This window comes from Leptonychotes weddellii, chromosome 5 (genome assembly GCF_054177405.1).
Source record: "Leptonychotes weddellii isolate Sample4059 chromosome 5, ASM5417740v2, whole genome shotgun sequence".
NCBI classification, from domain to species: domain Eukaryota; kingdom Metazoa; phylum Chordata; class Mammalia; order Carnivora; family Phocidae; genus Leptonychotes; species Leptonychotes weddellii.
This window is the reverse complement of record NC_138373.1, coordinates 74,932,172-74,953,233: the sequence shown is the minus strand read 5'-3', so window position 1 is coordinate 74,953,233 and position 21,062 is coordinate 74,932,172. Positions and strand designations below refer to the sequence as shown.

The following is a 21,062-nucleotide window of genomic DNA, read 5'->3' as shown; positions in this document are numbered from 1 at the left end:
TCTTAGGACTGCCTTTGCTGCATCGCAAAGATTTTGAACAGGTGTGTTTTCATTTTCATTTGTCTCCATGAATTTTTTTAATTCCTCTTTAATTTCCTGGTTGACCCATTCATTCTTTAGTAGGATGCTCTTTAGCCTCCATGGATTTGAGTTCTTTCTGACTTTCCTCTTGTGATTGAGTTCTAGTTTCAAAGCACTATAGTCTGAAAATATGCAGGGAATGATCCCAATCTTTTGGTACCGATTGAGACCTGATTTGTGACCTAGGATGTGATCTATTCTGGAGAATGTTCCATGGGCACTAGAGAAGAATGTATACTATGTTGCTTTGGGATGGAATGTTCTGAATATATCTGTGAAGTCCGTCTGGCTCAGTGTATCATTTAAAGCCTTTATTTCCTTGCTGATCTTTTGCTTAGATGATCTGTTCATTTCAGTGAGGGGAAGTGTTAAAATCTCCTACTATTATTGTATTATTGTCAATGTGTTTCTTTGATTTTGTTATTATTTGGCTTATATAATTGGCCACTCCCATGTTAGGGGCATAGATATTTACAATTGTTAGATCTTCTTGGTAGATAGACCCTTTAAGTAGGATATGGTGTCCTTCCTCCTCTCTTAGTATAGTCTTTGGTTTAAAATCTAATTTGTCTGATAGAAGGATTGCCACCCCAGCTTTCTTTTGATGTCCATAAGCATGGTAAATCATTTTCAAACCCCTCACTTTCAATCTGGAGGTGTCTTTGGGTCTAAAATGAGTCTCTTGCAGACAGCATATCGATGGGTCTTGCTTTTTATCCAATCTGATAGCCTGTGTCTTTTGATTGGGGCATTTAGCCCATTTACATTCAGGGTAACTATTAAAAGATATGAATTTAGTGCCATTGTATTGCCTGTAAGGTGACTGTTACTGTATATTGTCTGTGTTCCTTTCTGATCTATGTTACTTTTAGGCTCTCTCTTTGCTTAGGGGACCCCTTTCAATAGTTCTTGTAGGGCTGGTTTCATGTTCGCAACTTCTTTTAGTTTTTGTTTGTCCTGGAAGCTTTTGATCTTTCCTTCTATTTTCAATGACAGCCTTGCTGGATAGAGTATTCTTGGCTGCATATTTTTCTCATTTAGTGCTCTGAATATATCATGCCAGTCCTTTCTGGCCTGCCAGGTCCCTGTGGATAGGTCTGCTGCCCATCTAATGTTTCTACCATTGTAGGTTACAGATCTCTTGTCCCGAGCTGCTTTCAGGATTTTCTCTTTGTCTCTAAGACTTGTGAGTTTTCGTATTAGACATCGGGGTGTTGACCTATTTTTATTGATTTTGAGGGGGTTCTCTGTGCCTCCTGGATGTTGATGCTTGTTTCCTTCCCCAAATTAGGAGGTTCTCTGCTTTAATTTGCTCCAATATACCTTCTGCCCCTCACTCTCTTTCTTCTTCTTCTGGGATCCCAATTATTCTCATATTGTTTCATCTTATGGTATCACTTATTTCTCGAATTCTCCTCTCATGATCCAGTAGTTGTTTATCTCTCTTTTCCTTACCTTCTTTATTTCCATCATTTGGTCTTCTGTATCACTAATTCTCTCTTCTGCATCATTTATCTTAGCAGTGAGAGCCTCCAATTTTTATTGCATCTCATTAATAGCCTTTTTGATTTCGACTTGGTTAGATTTTAGTTCTTTTATTTCTCCAGAAAGGGATTCTCTAGTATCTTCTATGCTTTTTTCAATCCCAGCTAGTATCTTTATCATTGTTATTCTGTACTCTAGTTCTGACATCTTACTAATGTCCATATTTATTTGGTCCCTGGCAGTTGGTACTGTCTCTTGTTCTTTTTTTTTTTAATATTTTATTTATATATTTGTCAGAGAGAAGAGGGAGAGAGAGCACAAGCAGGGGGAACAGCATGCAGAGGGAGAAGCAGTCTCCCCAATGAGCAGGGAGCCAGATGTGGGACTCAATCACAGGATCCTGGGACTATGACCTGAGCCAAAGGCAGACACTTAACCAACTGAGCCACCCAGGTTCCCCTCTTGTTCTTTTTTTTTTTTTTGAGGTGAAGTTTTCATTTTGTCATTTTGTCCAGAGAAGAATAGATGAATGAGAGAATAAAATGCTAATAGGATAACAATGACCCCAGAAAAATATACACTAAACAAATCAGAAGAGACCCAAAACTGGGGGTGGGGGGGAAGAATATGATCAGGCTGGTGAATACAACAGAGCCACACACTAGATTTTGGGTGTATTTTGGTCTGTTAAAAGAAACTGCCTCCCAACATTTTAAAGAAAGAAAAACTTATATATATATATATAAGTAAGGGTAAATACGATGAAGGGAGAGACTATGACTGTAAAGATGAAAATTAAAAAAGATTTTTTTTATTTTTTAAAGATTTTATTTATTTTTTGACAGAGAGAGACAGCTAGAGAGAGAACACAAGCAGGGAGAGTGGGAGAGGGAGAAGCAGGCTTCTGGCAGAGCAGGGAGCCTGATGCAGGCCTTGATCTCAGGACCCTGGGATCACGACCTGAGCCTAAGGCAAACGCTTAACTGACTGAGCCACCCAGGTGCCCAGAAAATTAAAAAAGATTTTTAAAAAGGGATTGATAAGAAGTTTGTTGAAAGAAGAAAGAAAAAAATTTTAAAAAAAAGAGAGAGAGAATGTGATCAGGTGGGAGACTAGAACAAAGCCACACACTAGATTTTGGTCTGTTAGAAGAAGCTGTGTCCCAAAATTTTAAAGACAGAAAAACATATATATATATATATGGTTAAATACAAGGAAGGGGTAGAATATGACTGTAAAAATGTAAATTAAAAAAGATTCTAAAAAGGAATTGATAAGATGTTGGTTGAAAAAGGAAAGAAGAAAAATTTTTAAGAAAAGAAATAGAAAAAGAAAATAAAAAAAATAACTTTGAAAGACTAAAGAATCATGGGGGGACAGCCATGAATTCTATGTGCTGTATTCTCCTTCTCTGGACTTTTGCAGTTCTCATTGATTGGTAAACTTGGTATTGACTGGATGTTCTTGCTGATCTTCTGGGGGAGGGGCCTGTTGCAATGATTCTCAAATGTCTTTGCCTGAGGCAGAATCGCCCTGCCATTGCCAGGGGCCAGGCTAAGTAATCTGCTCAGGTTTGCTCTTGGTAGCTTTTGTTCCCTGAAAGCTTTCCATACAGCTTTGGAGGACAAGAGTGAAAATGGCAGCCTCCCAATCTCTGGCCCCAAAGTAGCTGAGAGCTCACAGCCCCACTTCTCAGGGGGCCCTCAGATAAAAGCAGTCATTCACTCCTGTCCCCCTGGTCTCTGGCTACACTCTGTGCTCACCCATCCTGTGACCGATTGTTTCTATCTCTGGCACACGACCCTGTTTGCAGTCTCCAAACCCAGCAGATTCTTGTGGTGTGCTCCCGTGCTGCTCCTACCAGGGGAGGAAGGGAAGTCTCCCCAGATCTGCTGCTTGTTGGGTCCCTGCACAGAGTAGTGGCCCAACTGTGCCGCAGATCACGGTTATGGCAACCCCAAGTTGAGAGCCCACTCCTCGGCTCTGTCTTTGCAGCCAGCTTCCCCGCTCTGAGACCTGGGAGCTCTGCTACACTCAGGCACCCCCAGTCTTTCTGTGACCCCAAGTGTCCTGAGACCACACTGTCTCAGCAATGTTTCCTCCCTCCGCTTAGCCACTGGAGTGATGTCCCTCAGCGGAGCAGACTTCTTTAAAAGTTCTGATTTTGTGCTCCACTGCTCTATCACTTGCTGGTAGCCAGCTGATGGAGGCTCCCTCCCCACCTTGGTCTATCTTCCAACCTTCCAGAAAGTGGTGGCTTTTCTGTTCATAGAATTGCTGCTATTCTTTTCTTTGATCTCCTGTTGAGTTTGTAGGTATTCAGAATGGTTTGATAACTTTCTAGCTGAATTCCTGGGACCAGATGAAATTTAAGTCTCCTACTCCTCCCCCATCTTGCTCCTCCCTCTCTGTTGGTGGTATCTTTTTGCAGAAATTTTTTCAGTTTTGTTGTAGTCCAACTAATTTGTTTTAACTCTTATTGTCTGTGCTTTGGTGTCAGATACAAGAAATCATTGCCAAATCCAATGTCAGTAAGATTTTCTCCTATGATTTTTTATAATGGCTTTTCTTATCTTTAGTGCTCTGATCTGAGTTTGTTTTATATATGGAATCAGATAAGGGTCAAAGTTCATTTTTTGCCTGGAAATATCCAGTTTTACTAGCACTGCTATTTGAAGACGGTCTTCTCTTCCATCAAATGGTCTTGGAACTCTTGATAAAAGTCATTTGACCAACGGCACCTGAGTGGTTCCATTGATTGGGCATCTGACTCTTGATTTCATATACGATCATGATCTCTGGGTGGTGTGATCAAGGCCTGTGTTGGGTTCCATGCTGGCCATGGAGCCTGCTTAGGATTCACTCTCTGTCTCTCTCTGACCCTCCCTGTTTGAGCTCACACTCACTCTCTCTCTTAAAAAAAAAATAATAATTTTACCATATATGCAAAGCTTTATTTCTGGGTTTTCTTCTATTACATTGGCATGTATGTCTATCTTTATGCCAGTATCCTCCTATAGACAGAACTGAACTTACAATGGGTCCACCAGTGATGGGTTAACTTACGATTTTTTAATTTATGATGCTGAAAAGCGATACACATTCAGTAGAAACCACACCTTGAATTATGAATTTTGACCTTTTCCCAGGCTAACAATATGTGGTACCCTACACTCATAATGCAGGCAGTGGGAGGCACACCTCCCAGAAAGCCCATGTGATCACAAAGGTAAACAACCAATGTACTTTAAATTATTCAGTAGCCATACAACCATTCTTTTTTTACTTTTCACTTTCAAGAAAGTATTTAATAAATTACATGAGATATTCAATACTTTATTATAATAGAGGCTTTGTATTAGACGATTTTGCCTAACTGTAGGCTAATGTAAGTGTTCTAAGCATGTTTAAGGTAGGCTAGTCTAAGCTTTGATTACAGTAAGTTAGATGTATTAAGTACATTTTCAACATATAGTATTTTCAACTTATATTCAGTTTATCAGGACATACTTATCCTAAGTTCAGGAAGGTCTGGACTTTGATAATTGTAACTTTGTAAGAAGTTTTCAAATGAAGAAGTGTAAGGCCTTCAACTGTGTTCTTCTTTTTCAAGATTGTTTCAACTACAGATAGTCCCTTGAGATTCTATATGTCATCTTGGAGAATGTTCTATGTGCAGTTAAGAAAAATATGTATTCTTTGTGGCTAGAGTGTTCTCTACATGTTTGTTAGGTGTAATTGGTCTATAGTGTTGTTCAAAACATCTCTTTCTTTCCTGAGATTCTGTCTGATATCTCTGCAAGTCAAGTCTGGTGGTGATGAACTCACTTAGCTTTTGCTTGTATGGAAAAGTCTATCTCTCTCTCTTTTCCAAAGGATAACTTTGCCAGATAGATTATTCTTCTTTGACAATTTTTCTATTGTCTATTTGAATATATCCTCCCATTCTTTCCAGGCGCAAAAAGTTTTTGCTGAAAAATCCACCAATAGTCTAATAAGAGTTCCTTTGTTTGTTTGTTTTGTTTTGTTTTTAAGATTTATTTACTTATTTTCGAAAGAGAGAGAGAGAGCACAGGGATGAGAGGCAGAGTGTGAGAGAGTCCTAGAAAGACTCCCTGCTGGGCACACAGCAGGCTCAGGGCTCAATCTCAGGACCCCAAAATCATGGCCTGAGCTGAAATCAAGAGTCAGACACCTAACACACTGCATCACACAGGGGCCCTTAGGAGTTCCTTTGTATGTTACAAATGAAACATACAACAACAATAAGAAACCACATACAGATGCAATGAAATCCCTATAATATTTCTTTGGCATTATTCACAAAAAGAGAGAAGATAATCCTAAAATTTACATGAAACCACCAAAGACATTGAATAGCCAAAGCAACCCTAAGAATGAACAGCAAAACTAGAGGCATCCTAGTTCCTGATTTTAAACTATACTAATGGATATAGTAATCAAAACAGGATAGTACTGGCATAAAAAGAGACAGACTAATGGAACAGAATCAAGATCCCAGAAATAAACCCATGCATATATGGCCAACTGACATTTGACAAGTAAGCCAAGAAAACTCAATGGATAAAGGATGGTCTCTTCAATAACTGGTGTTGAGAAAACTAGATAACCATGTCCACAATAGTGAAATGGGACCCTCATCTTAAACTATTCACAAAAATTAACTCAAAATGAATTAAAGACATAAACATAAAACTTGAAACCATGAAACTCCATGAAGAAGACAGAGAGTAAAACCTCCTGACATTGGTCTTGATAACAGTATTTTTTAGATATGACACCAAAAGCGCAAGAAGCAAAGGTAAAAATAAATATGTTGAAATTCTAATTCCCACGACCTGTGAATATGACCTTATTTTGAAATAGGGTCTTTAAAGATGTAATTAAGTTAAAATGAGGTCATTGGGAGGGGCCTAATCAAATAAGATGAGTCTCCTTATAAAGAGATGGATATTTGAAGAGTGACATGGAGAAAGAATGCCATGTGATGACAAAAGCAAAGATGGGAGTGATACGGACAAGCCAAGAAACACCAAGGATTGTCCACAACCACCAGAAGCTGGGAAGAGGCAAGGAAAGATTTACTCAGAGTAAAGAGTCTCAAAGAGAACTTGGCCCTGCCAACTTCATTTTAAACTGCTAGCCACTAGAACTATGAAAAAATAAGTAGATGTGGTTCAAAGACACCCCGGTTGTGTACTTATGACAGCCGAAAAAAAAAAAATTTAACACCCATGTAACCAGCACCCAGATTACTATACCCAATCTTATCAGAACCTGAGAAATGCCCCATGGACATTGCTTCTTTCTAAGGCTAATTCTGCACCATAGTAAATACTATTCATAACCCATTATTGTTCCTTTGAGGAATAAGTCCACGTGGCAGGGATTTTGTCCTAATTTCTAAGAGCAGAGATTAGATTTATCTGGTGTTGAAATTTAGAAATAAATGGAATTTTATAGGATGAACTAATTTGTGTCTGGTTTCTTTTGGCAAAATTAGGTTTGTCATATTGATCCACAAAGATAAGGACAGATAATTTTTGTTTTTTTGTTTTTTTGCGTTAAGATTTTATGAATTTATTTGACAAAGAGAGAGAGAGCAAGAGAGCACAAGCAGTGGGAGCAGCAGAAGGAGAGGGAGAAGAAGGCTCTAAACTGAGCAGGGAGCTGGGCATGGGGCTGGATCCCAGGACCCTGGAGTCATGACCTCAGTCAAAGGCAGATGCTTAACCAACTGAGCCACCCAGGTGCCCCCAGATAGTTTTTTTTTGTTGCTGTTTTTTGGAGAGAAGAAGCTTGCAGGTGAGTGAGATGGGGGCAGGGAAGGAGGGTAGAGGGAAAGAGAGAAAAAAACTCAAGCAAGTTCCAAGCTCAGTATGGAGCCCAACACAGGGCTCAATCTCATGACACAGAGATCATTACCTGAGCTGAAATCAAGTTAGATACTTAGCCAACTGAGCCACCCAGGCGGCCCTGGACAAATATTTTAAATAAAAAGAAATACCATAAAGAGATGTTCATCCTCACAAGTAAAAGAAAATTGTACATTCAAATAACACAAGAAACCCTTTTTATTGTTGAACATTTTATTGACAAAATCAAACAGATTGATAACACACTGTGGTGGTAAAGAAGTGAGGAACCAGGAATTCTTGAATGTTGCTGTGTGGAGATGATAGGTGTACAACCTCTACTGAAATACATACATGTCTATTAAAATTTAATATATACACCTTTGACACAAATTTCACTGCTAGAGATTTACCATATATATATATGGTAAATTATACTATATTAAGTGCTATTCATTCTACAATTTTTTTACAATTGTAAAAATCTGGGGCAAACCTAAATATTTATTGGAAATAAAACTGGTAAATAAATTTTTGGTACATCCGCTTAATGTAGTATTTGCAGCTGCTTACAAACACTGATGAAGCTCCTTAGGTACTGATATGGAACAAACTGCATGATTTATTTTTAAACAAAAACCTAAAGAAGCAATACTATTGTTTGTAGTTATGTAGTATTTTGTTTAGAAGATAGCATGTACATGGTTGCACTTGCCTAGAATATGTCTGGAATACTATTTAAACTATTACATGTCTGCCTCTGAGAAGGGAACTAGGTGAATAGGGGATAAGATAAATAAAGAGAAATTGTTCATTATTTCATATCTCTTATATTTTGAACAATGTGAATGTATTAATTACCTATTAATATCAAGATCATTTAATTATTTTTCATGTAAAATCTTATACTTAATCAAAATGAATTTGTTTTCACATTCTTTGATGGATTGGTTCTTGAAATTCTAGAACAATACATTTATTTTTTGGATGTATAATTTTATTCTTTTTAAAACATTTTTTATGCTTGCTGAAGGATGTTTGAAAGATCATAATCCTTCATAAAGCATGCATAGTTGACTAATCTGACTGAATACCCTGAGTTTTTTCCTAGTAGCTATTAAAAAGTGAAAATATTAAAACTTTAGAGACAATAACTCTTTTAATTATTAGGGCCAGTGAACACCTTTTCACAAATGTAACGAAAGTGTCTACTACAATCAGCACTAAAAATATTTGATGAGTTGAGGTATCCACATTTTATATCCGGTAAACTCTGCTGGAAATGCCTGCAGTAGAGAACATATTTATTTTAGAAAATCATTTCTCAGGTAATATTTATCATGAATTTAAAACATATGTGCAATTCTTTCAATGGACATGCAACATCTACATCTCTCGCACAGATCTCTCACTTGAACTTCTTAATCATGTATCACAATTCCCAAGTGCCACCCCCATATATAGCTAACTGGTTAATAGATTTATTAAACTTGTATCTAAAACTGAATTCCAAATACGTCCTCTTAACATTAGCGGCTACATCATTCTTACAATTACTGGGCCAAAAACCTTAGAAACATCCCTGAATTGTCAGTCTCTCTCACACATTTTTTTTTTCTCTCACACATTGAAAGAAGTGTAGAATCTGACCACATTGCACCAGCACCAACCCTACCATCTTCATCAAGGCACCACATCTCATCTGGATGACTCCAACAGACTCTTAACTAGTGTCCTGCATCCCAACTTTTAGTCCCCATTTCTCACTTCACCAAGGAACACACACCATCTAATCTTTTTTTTTTTTAAAGAATTTATTTATTTATTTGACAGAGAGAGAAAGCACAAGCAGGGGGAGCGGCAGGTGGAGGGAGGGCCCGATGCGGGCCTCGATCCCAGGACCCTGAGATCATGACCCAAGCCGAAGGCAGACGCCCAACAGACTGAGCCACCCAGGCGCCCCCACACCATCTAATCTTAACAGTGTCCAGAGGGACTGTCTAAAACAGAAAACCTGCCTTTGTCACTTCTCTGTTCAAAACCCTCTAATAGCTTCTCATTGCCCACATGAAATAAACTGAGTTCTTACACTTTTCTGATGCCCTACACATGCTCGCCATTATTACATTATTAGATCTTTTTCTTCATTTTCTAAACTAGATTCCTGGACATCAATGAACAAATCTATGGGATTTACTAATGAGACAGGACTACCAGAAATCATGTGGACTTGTGTGAAATAATAGGATAAAAAACACAAGTTACCACATTAGAGATACAAGATTACTAAGAGATTTACTGGAAAAAGCTCTTTTCTTTTTAGTTCTTGAATGATACCAAGTAAACAAGTACAAGTTGCACTGACAGAAAGAGCTGGGTTTAGACACTTTTCTTTCCTCATTATATTTTTACTATTTCCTGCAATCATACCAGTGAACATGCAAGTATCACAGAACATACGAGAGAAAGATACAAAAGCAAAATGTCTCTTTATTGTGTTTGGAAGGATCATCCAATAAAGAACATGGGGATAAATGATGCTCTTTGGGACTACTTGAAGCCTGAGATTTGCATTTGGTTGCTTACCAGAGAAGTGAGATCAAATGGAATTCAAGATTTTCCCTAAGTCCCCAAGGATCCTTTTCTATTCTCCACCTGTAATCTACCAGGCAGTTCCTGAGCAGAAAAGGGAATGGGAAAACTGTGACATGAAAACTTACACCATCTGAGATAAGAGTGTGCCATTCAGCCACTTCCAGGGATGCTTAGCTCCTACTTTATATAATCCAATCCAATAATTGAATTTTACTTTCGATTGAATGAAATTCTGTGGGAAAAATAGAATTATTGGTATTATTCATAACATCAATGAAAACACCTCACCTGCAAAGGACTCATAAAATACTGGGCACTTTTATCTTCAAATACCACTCTGATAAATGGAGGAGGCAGGCTAATTTCTCCATGGTGTGGAGAAGAAGTTGAAATGGAAAGTCTTTAATGAACGAATCACCCAAGTCTTTGTGACTGGATGAAAGATATCAACAAAGGACATGATGGATTTAAAAAAAATCTCCACATATAATAAAGTGGATGGGTAAATATGACTGCACTAAATCTAGAACTTCTCTTCATGGTAAGACATCTTAAAGAATGTGGAAAGACAAGCTTCAAACCCTGAGACATCTGCAATAATTTAAAGAACAAAGACATATTTCTATAAATCAGTAAGAAAACAAAGTGATCCAATTAGGAAAAATGGACAAAACGTAAGAACATGTTTTGTGTAAATAAAGCATAGAGCCAATAAATATGGAAAGAGCTAAGGTCACTAGGGTCAGGAAAATGCAAATCAAAGCCAAAAGGTTATATTTTACAACTGTTCAATTGGCAGAAAGTAAAAATAACAACACCAAGTTTGTGGGATTTTAGAGATCTTTAAAACAGTTCCAAAAATCATATTGAAAAATAATTTGGAATTCTTATATAAAATTGAACTTGTGCATATCCTATCACCCAATGATTCCATTCCTAGTAAGATTTGCAATAAAGAGAAGAGAAGACACATGGAACAATTTTGCACAGAGACATGTTTAAGAATGTTAAATGAAGGACTATTCATAACAACAAAAACTGGAAACAATGCAAATTCCCATCATCTAGAGAATGGATGAGGTGTACCCAAGCTTTGGAATGTTATACAGCAGTGAAAACGAAGAAGCTATACCTACAATTGTTAAAACAGTTTATTCCATTTATTTGCTATGTACACTGAAGAAAATAAAAATTCTTTGAACATTTTCTTTACTATACAGTGGGAATCATACTGTTTCTTTTGAGGATTTTGTGCACTGAATAATGCATGCAGTGTCAAAAATATCTTTAACGTAAAAAAACCTGTAAATTATTTGTAACCATTATTCCAATTGACATATTTTATTCACTTCAAATGTCTCTTATGGATGCAAATGTGAAGCAACAAATTAATGTTCTTTCCTAAAAGCAATGTAATTTAATCCCCTTCTCTCCCTCTCTCTCTCTCTCTCAACACACACACACAAACACCACACACACACACACACTCCAATATTTTTTCACTATAATTAAGTTGTATAAGAAAAAATCTTAATAGTGCATCTTTTAGAGTAGATAAAATGGGTGGGTATTATTTAAGCATCACAAAACTATATCATTTCTAGGCCTCTGAAGAAACACTAAAATTAAATATCCATTGATTCTTTCATTCACATATTTTTGTTAGACTTAAGGGTTTACATAAGTGTATAAAAGCCAATCTCAGTTTTCAGTATCAATGGATTTAAAGCACTGCTTTCATTAACCTCTTGGGCATGGTAAAGCAGAAAAAGACTAAAATCCTAAACCATTAGTGTAAGAGTAATGCTGTTGTACAGCAAAGACTGTCACAGGGTTTGTATAGTGCATCAGTATTCCAGTGTAGATCTGTCAGCAAGGCTGTCATCAAATGAGGCAAGAGACTATGAAACTCAGCTTTGTTCTAACCCATGACAAAAGTCTCATGGAATGTCAAGGGCTCTAGATTAATTCATGGAAATAAAAAAGATAACAAGTATATGACGTTTCATTGAAACTCTGAAGCCTATAAACTTCAATGGTAGGACTAAAACTGAAGAATACTGAATTGGAAATTACAGGGGAAATATGGATGACAAATAAATTTAATTTCTGAGAGAAGAAAATTCAGATCACTTAGGAATTGATTGATAACAACTGAGATTCAAAATAATCAAGGTACTCATAAGCTGTACCTGGATTTTCAAAATTTATTTGACTCCATATGCTATAATTTAGTTCATCTGTTTCTTATAGTTAAGAGTGATTCATTCATATTGTTATTTTAATAAGAATTTCAGAAACAAGAAAACACAGATTTCCTTTTTTTAATGATTTTTATTTATTTATTTATTTGACACAGAGAGAGCGCACAAGCATGGGGAGGGTCTGAGAGAGAGGGAGAAGCAGGCTCCCCGCTGAGCAGGGATTCCAATGCAGGGCTAGATCCCGGACCCTTAAGGCAGACGTTTAACTGACTGAGCCACCCAGGTGCCCCCCCCTTTTTTTAAGTAAGCTCTACACCTAACATGGGGCTTGACTCACAACTCCAAGATCAAGAATCACACCCACTACCAATCAAATGAGCCAGCCAGACACCCCTGAATGTTGTTTGTTTGTTTGTTTTTTAACATGAGGTTTTTAAGTCTTCCTTCACAATACACTAATAGAAATAATATTGTTAGCAGTAAGCAGTATAACTTGAATTCAGTGCCTAAATGGAATCATTAGAAGGAAAACTACAGAATCCAATCTGTTGACTTAATATGCCAAATTCTATAAGGAATGGCAAATGTGATCTAGATTTTCTCTTCTAGAAAAAAAAAAGAAGAAAAGAGATGCTTCCTCTGTCATTCTAGATGATAAGTAAAAGAAAAATTTTTTATTTTTATTTTTATTTTTTAAAGATTTTATTTATTTATTTTTCAGAGAGCGAGCGAGAGAGAAACAGCATGAGAGGGGAGAGGGTCAGAGGGAGAAGCAGGCTCCCCGATGAGCCGGGAGCCCGATGTGGGACTTGATCCCAGGACCCTGGGATCATGACCTGAGCCGAAGGCAGACGCTTAACCATCTGAGCCACCCAGGCGCCCGAAAAATTTATTTTTAGAGAATCATTCCAGCTATATTCAAACTCTCCATTTTTCTTCCTTTTTCCCATGGCCATGAAAGTGAGAGACTCATCATCCCTTACATGTGTGATCCCTCCCAAATCCTGATAAAGGAATAGAACTCAGTACAATGAGACACTCTCTTTTTCAGATTGCTCAGACCATTGAAGGCACTTTTTCTTTTACCCTGTATCAGCCCTGAGAAACTAAAAACTGAACAGCCTGATGTATACTAAATTTGAAGATGCAACACATACAATAAAAGGACTGAACAACAGTCCGTGGCACACACAACAGAGACATTTCTCTTAGTTTAAACTGTTCTTCTAGGTCTCTGTTAGCCCTGTGTCTCCTCTACAGAGCAATTTGCACCAGTTAACAAGTGTTTCATAACAAAGTGGCCAAGGGACGCCTGGGTGGCTCAGTTGGTTAAGTGTCTACCATGGGCTCAGGTCATGATCCCAGGACCCTGGGTTCCAGCCTAGCATGGGGCTTCCTGCTCAGCGGGGAGCCTGTTTCTCCCTCTCCCTCTGCCTTTCCTTCTCCCCCCTACCCCCCAGCCCCCCACACTCATGCTCTCTTTCCCTTGCTCTGCTCTCTCTCAAATAAATAAAACTTAAAAAAAAATGTGGCCAATTAATACTGGAGGAAAGTCTAAACAATTATCCTAACTCAAAATATAGGAATATCACATAAAAAGCATTTACTCAAGTTTTATAAACTAGACATACCTGCTCCTCTTTATTATCAATCTTAATGAGACTAGAATGCATGTCTTGGCATGACTCCTTACTCTTCTCCCAAGTCTTCTCTTCCCTTGAAAAATAGTAACAGCTTTTTCCACAGCAGTACATTTGTTCTTGAAGTGTGAGATTATCTGTATCTTGAAAACAAAATCCACCATGATCTTCAACCACGAGAACACTTAGAGACCTGCACCTTCTATATATTTCATTGCTTAGTTCAGACTGAATAACCAAAGAATAAGTGGCATTCTATATCACAAAAGTTTAATGTTGGGCATCGCTTTATGGTCAAATTGTGGAGCCAGGGACTGTCTCTGACAGACCTCAGACCATTGTTAGGATTGCACTGAGAAATCTTGACTTCTCAAGGACAAATACACTACAGCAACATGGAACAGTTCTCCCTGCAGGGAGAAATCCACCAAAGGAATTATGGGGATGGTATTAATTTTAAGGGATTTATATTGGGAAGAACACATTCATGGGGATAAATTACTCAAATAATCAAATCAACATGACTTTGTGAAAGTCAAGTGTTCAATTACCTATAATAAAGAAAATGGATTTGACTAAAATAAGATGAGCAAATTAAAGCATCTGACAAAGTTCAATGTAAAGTTTTAAAATTATATATTGAAATGGAACAGAAGGGGATAATTCCATTAAAAAAAATCTATAAAGTATCAGTGTAAGTATTCAGTATGTACCTATAATAGGTGGTAAAACTGAGTCATATTCAACTTCTCCAAAGGAAGCGTTTTTGTCTTTTACGTCTTTCATATCTTGCATTGTGTTTCCAGAACACCTCTGAAAAACTTCAACCCATATTAGAAAATTAAGGTCATGAATGACTTTAATAGGTCACTTTATTGTAATCACTTACTCTAATTCCAAATGACATGGTGAATGCTGTTGACTAAATGAAAGTACAATCAGAGAAAATATTAGGATAAAATACTATATAGTGTCAGAATATAAAACAGATTTTTATTATAGAGCTCTAACTTGCTATCTATTACTTGTTAAGTATATAAAACAGTAATCAACTTTTATAAAACAGAAAATATAAACAGGAAATCAAATATATTACTAGTTTCTATGTCATCTACACTTCAAATAAAGATTTCAAAGTTGATGAAGTTGAGCATTCAGTATATTATTTCGCACTTAGTATTTGCATGTAAAGCTAAATACAGGGATCTGGCTCGCCTCCAGAATAAAATTATAATTGATTCATTGAATGTGTATGGAGTAAGAGCTCAGATGGCTCCTTCTAATATGCAAAAGAAAAGTTAAAAATCTCTGAGAGAAATAGCAATATCTTCCCAAAACTCACAAATAAAAAATATAAAAACATGAAGTATATGGCTCTTTCAGTGTGTGAATATTAAAAGAAAAATACTTTATGGATTTGTTACACAACTGAGAATGTTCATTTCCAAATCTGCTATGACCCATCATCATTCAATCAAATTCAATGTCTACTTGTAAAAATCCAACAACATCCATTGCACAGTCTCTTAATGTATTCAATTGCAATAAATATAACTATTGCTTCAATTCAGCCATCCATTACAATGTTCATATACTGTATCTGAATTAAAAAGACACATTAAGTTGCGCCTGGGTGGTTCAGTTGGTTAAGCCTCCAATTCTTGGTTTCACTCTGGTCATGATCTCAGGGTCCTGGGTCCAAGCTCCCCCACCAGCACCACACACAGCATGGAGTCTGCTTGAGAGTCTCTCTCTCTAGCCCTCACCCTGCTCTCTTGAATCTCTCACTCTAAAATAAGTAAATACATTAAAAAAAAAAAAAAAGACACGTTAAGATGTTTGGTACCTAAATAATTTCTTGTACTTACAATTTCTTGTGACTAATCATTTTCCTTGTCCCTTCCTTGCTGTCTATCCAAGGATACATGGTACAAAACTATTTTGGCAGGGCCTCCAAGAAACTTACGACATAAACTTTATGCACATCTAAAAATAGCCAACTTCATTGCAGCACATGGCTGGCTCAGTGGGTAGAGAAAGAGACTCTTGATCTAAGGGTCTTTGGTTAAAGCCCCATGTTGGGTGTGAGGCTTCTTAGCAAATTAAAAAAAAAAAATCCTTATGTTCCACATATGAGTGAAACTTCCCTTCTCAACTTCCTGCTTATCCTCCAATAAATACACAGATATCCCTCATTCTATCTCAGAAAAAAAATTGCTTTTCATTGGGCAAGACTGAAATTCTCACCCCTGGTGTGGATTTCATTCCCTATTGAATCTTTGGTGATCGTGATCTCCTACTATTATATTTCTCTCTTGAACCCTCAACATTTTCCTTCTCATGGTTCCCTTCTTTTGCATATGTTCATCTCAAGTCACCTCTCCCACAAAATTTCCTGTCCTTTCTTCTTCATATTTTTTGTAACAGAATTGCTTTTCTAACTCTTGGATTGGGGATAGAATAAAGTTGTTCATAAATTTCATTCATGAGACGCTCAGAATTGCTAGCACATTAACCATTACATTTATCTACTTTTATACTTTATTTCATCCTATCTTCCTACCTATCTCAAGCAGTACAACTAACGCCCATTACAAACACAGCCTTGATACATTCTACATATACTTTTGTTGTCACTGTATTTATTTTGTTTTTAACTATTTAAGCTTAAAAGAAAATATAAGGATATACAAGAACTTTTGTGCTCTTGCTCCTGTTTCATTTCATTTTATCTTCCTGAATTTCATCCACATTGTTACATATCACTGTAGTTTGTTTTAACTGCTACATAAACCGCATTGGGAAATAAATTACAGAGGTTTCATTTACTCTTCCATTAGTGGTCATTTATGTAGTTTTGAGGTGTTTGATATTATGGTCATATGTGGTTATTTGTGTAGTTCTGAAGTGATTGATTTGTAAATGGCACTGCTGCAATCAGTCTTGTAGATGCACATTTCTGTGCATGTGTAAGTACATCTGTTGGACATATACTTAGGCTGAGAATGACTGACTCGATGTTCAGCTTGAGGAGATAATACCAAACTGACAGTGTCGGAGTCAGTTTATAGTTCCTTTACAATGTATGAGATCCTGTACATCCACATATGTTCAACACAGGGGAAATTTTTGCTTAGCCGTAATTTAGAAAAAATTTTCTGTACTTACCGTTTCAGCTTCCTAATGTTTGAGTAAATTTCAACCATTGTAATCAGGCTTTGACCCGACCTACCATTCCACTAATCTACTCTAGAAAATGTCATTGGTGACCTCTCTTGCCAAATATAATAAACATAACTTTCCCTATTAGAATACTTCATCTTTCTGTACTACTTGGAATCCGTAACTATCTTTAGCCTTCTCTCCATATGATGTCATAATGTTTTGGATCCCCTCCTTGTTTAACCAAACCATCACTGTTTTTCACTATTTGCTCCTCTTACACTTACTTCTAAATGTCGAATTATCTTAAGAATCATCCTCGTCACCCTTGTTCTTCTAGCGTAATCTACTCTCCCTCGTTTTACAAGGTGACACATGGTCTAGCTTCTGCTTTCCTCTACTGTGTTTTTGAATAACTGTTACACTAATTTTTGAATCCACAATTCATATCTCTAATCTAGGCATCTCTCTTGATCTCCAGACTTTAAATCCTATCCTATATGTGTGGATGGTCTGTGTCTACTGCCAAAACTCATTCTAGAAGACTCGGACCAATCTAATTCTTTTTGGTCATCTCCAATGATATGCCACCAGCACCTCACTCTTCACCATTATTAGCACACACACACACACACACACACACACACACACACACACACCTTGAATCATAGCCTAATATTCCTCTTGTGTTTTCTATAACGTTTAGTGGACTATATTCACCAATGTGTATAACCCGATATCAAATGTAACACTGATTCATCTGTCTCTCTCACGGATTCAATAAAAGGCATATCCTAACAATTCTACACATTAAATATTTCCCATATGTGGTCCCTACTCTTCATTACTTCTTTCATGACAATAATTCAGTCATTCTAACTAACCCTGATTCCTGAAATATCCTCTTATCTTGTCCCTTCACTCACTTTCCAGTCTATTCAGATTGACCTTTCCAAAATCCCTATCTGCTCATGGGACATGGGTCCTGTTTTGCCCTCCAGTAAATCTTCCAATAGTTTCTTTCTTGTTTTTAGAACAGATCTAAAAATTTCCCGACATGATATTAATATTACCATAAATTGCATATCTAGCGAAACCTATTTCTACCTACTTATTTTATTTACCCAAAACTGAAATTCTCCTAACACATCAATATGTTCTTCTGTTCATGTTGTTCTTCCTGGAAGAGTCTTCTCTACCATGAGTTTCCTGATTACATCCTATCTATCCTTTATATCATGTCAATTACTATCTCTTAGAGGAAACTTTCTTGACCTCAGCATGGAATATCCCATCCATCTGATATCTTCATGCCATTATTGCAGCACTAATAATATTTATTTTAAAAACTGCTTCATTAAAAAAAAATCTTCCCCTTTAAGACAAGCTCATTGAGAGCTCACTTTTAAAAATTCCTGTATCTTTAATGCAATACATAGTTCCTGACCCAGCAAAGATACTCAAAATTGTTGCTGAATGAATGAAACAAAGAAAAATAAACATCAGGGAAAAGATATTAAAAACAAGTATTCTATAAATTTTTCTAAATTGACGTGAAATCTATAAAAAGTGATATAGAAAATAGATCAACTTTATAGTCCTCTGTGATTTAAGCAGTATTGAAGTATGATAAAGAATGTAATATTCAAGTAAAGATTTTTCCAGTCTCTGATCTTATGGAATGCCTCCTTCCACACTGTACATTTCAGCCAAATTTTCTGCCATTACAGCTATTGCTTACACTGTTTTGTGTGGTATAAAACCTAAATGATAGCAAAATAATAAAATCATAATCATCATCAATATTATCATCAACACATCATAATTACTAACATTTCTATAGGACTTTATGATTTACAAAGTTTCAGCAGAAGTTCAGTAGTTATAGCATCTCATTTTCCACTCTGGCTCATTGTTCTCCTAAGAACTGTGTGCCTGATACTCACGCATATATCCTAAGCCTGTGATTATCAGCAGGAAGATAACACATATAACTCCCAGGGTTAATGCAACAATATGCCATCGAAATTCTGTACAAAATCAGAAAGCAAAATGTACAATAAGCATTGAGCCTTAGGAAGGCCCTCAGAATTAGAACAAAATGGAAATTCATTTTAGAACTTGAATATCACTATTTACTCTGGTCACAAGACTCATTGAATATTACATTTAAATGTACCTCTTCATATATAAAGAACCAGATATATAATATCAAAATGTATAGACACAATTATCATGATTTCATTTTTTCTTACTTGACATCATAATGTTTTCAGAAACAAGAAAACAAACTGAAATACCTTTACCTCTCCTTTTATCCACTGGACGTCTTTTGCCCTTCTGTTTCCTTGAATATGGAAATAGCAGATTCGCATATGTCACTGTCTCCTTACTCATTTTTGAGGTCTGCAGTAAAGAACACAGCTCAAATCCTATGCAATGTTTCATGAGGCATGAAAATAACAATATCATGAAATGAGAGTGACAGCTAAGCATATGATAAGCGTGATCATCTGAAATAAGCAAGTTAAAGTAAATATTTATCTGGGACTGTTAGGATTTTTTTCTTACATTTCTCTTTGTAATAACTTAAACAGAAATATTACACAATTAAATAATGGTTCCACTACTGTATATGGGCATGTTATGTTTCATTTTTTTTAAAACTGAATTCATTGCCAAATTTAAAAATTTATATATTAAATACTCACCTAAAAATCTAGACTTATATTAGCTTTTGAAAAATTATGTCTGATCACTTAATGCCTGTTTTATGCCCAAGTGGCAACTTTATTGACACCAAAAACAGTAACTTCCTCTTTAGTAAGGACACACACATTCCAATTTGACAAACTCTTCACCTGCCACATGGCTTATGTCAGATACCACTCATTCATCCACATTATCACTTGAACTTTACAGTCAGTGGGTCATGACCCTGTTTTCAGAGTGTGAGGAAAATGCAGAAATCATGGGGTTCAACAAAAGGGAGTTACAGAAGTAACATTACATGAGGGAGGTATAACTTGTAATTCTAACAACAATGCTACACAGTGGTCCTTTCTATTTGTAGATGAGGAAAACTGAAGCTCCAAGAGCATAAACAGTATTCCCAAGTCAGAGAGCAAATAAATGATAGTCTTTTATTAAAATAAATATAAATCTTATAAATATAGTAAATAAATAGGTATAATATATATTAAATATAGTCTAGTTCAGATAAATAAATATATTAAAATATTATATCTAAAAATAGTACACTTAAATATAATTTTTATAAATATATATTTAGTTCAAATATATATATTATATATAGCTAATTTATATTTATCCAAATATATGATTCTTCACTTACATGTAACTCATATGAACAATACCTTCCAAAGAATACCTAATAAATTCTCTCCCATAGAATTAAAAAAAAAAATAGTGATTAAATGGAGAAAACATTTTTCCCAAAAGAAGATTTTTGGTAAGTGTAGAAAGAACTAGATAACTGTTCTTAAATAGATTTGAAACTGGGATTTTTAAAATATCTTAATATTTCACCATTCAGTTAATTTAGAATGTCAGGAAACATGATTTGAACAATTATTAATAATGATAAACTGTATAGACACACTGCCATTTGATTTTCAATAAATACTCTCTCCACCAAAGTGCCAAATTATAAGCTCATTTTTGTCTTAAGGTCACATTTTCCAACCTAACTGGATTTTGTTTAGTTATATATTAATTGAAAATCCATATAACAAAATAACAAGACAATAAATTTGCAAGTATAAACCTGGATTTATTTTAGGTAAAAATAATCATATTATCAAAGCATCAAACTTTTTTACTACACTTAACTGGTAGATAAGAGAATTTAACCTTTGGATAATTCACTGCTAACCAGTTAGGTAATACCTATAGAGACAATAGGGGGAGAACCCATTTTATATTGTCTAAAAAAGAATTAAATAGTCCTTAAAACATCTAAGAATTTAAAAAATCATATTCTGCATAGGAAATATTTT

At 36.0% G+C, this 21,062-nt stretch overlaps 1 protein-coding gene across 2 annotated transcripts; it reads right to left on the bottom strand.

The window, feature by feature from the left end:
* Positions 1 to 7,658: 7,658 nt before the first annotated feature.
* Positions 7,659 to 20,238, bottom strand: LOC115940531 (natural killer cells antigen CD94-like). Of its 2 annotated transcripts, XM_081821223.1 has the most exons (6): positions 19,350 to 20,238; positions 18,990 to 19,073; positions 14,595 to 14,702; positions 13,873 to 14,024; positions 10,163 to 10,269; positions 7,659 to 8,728 (listed from the first exon to the last, which is right to left on the bottom strand). In XM_081821223.1, the coding sequence occupies exons 1-6, from the start codon at positions 19,537 to 19,539 to the stop codon at positions 8,602 to 8,604; spliced, it is 768 nt and encodes a 255-aa protein (XP_081677349.1). In that variant the 5' UTR covers positions 19,540 to 20,238; the 3' UTR covers positions 7,659 to 8,601. The 2 variants fall into 2 exon arrangements, with proteins under 2 accessions (XP_081677349.1, XP_081677350.1); XM_081821224.1 differs by lacking the exon at positions 18,990 to 19,073.
* Positions 20,239 to 21,062: the final 824 nt, after the last annotated feature.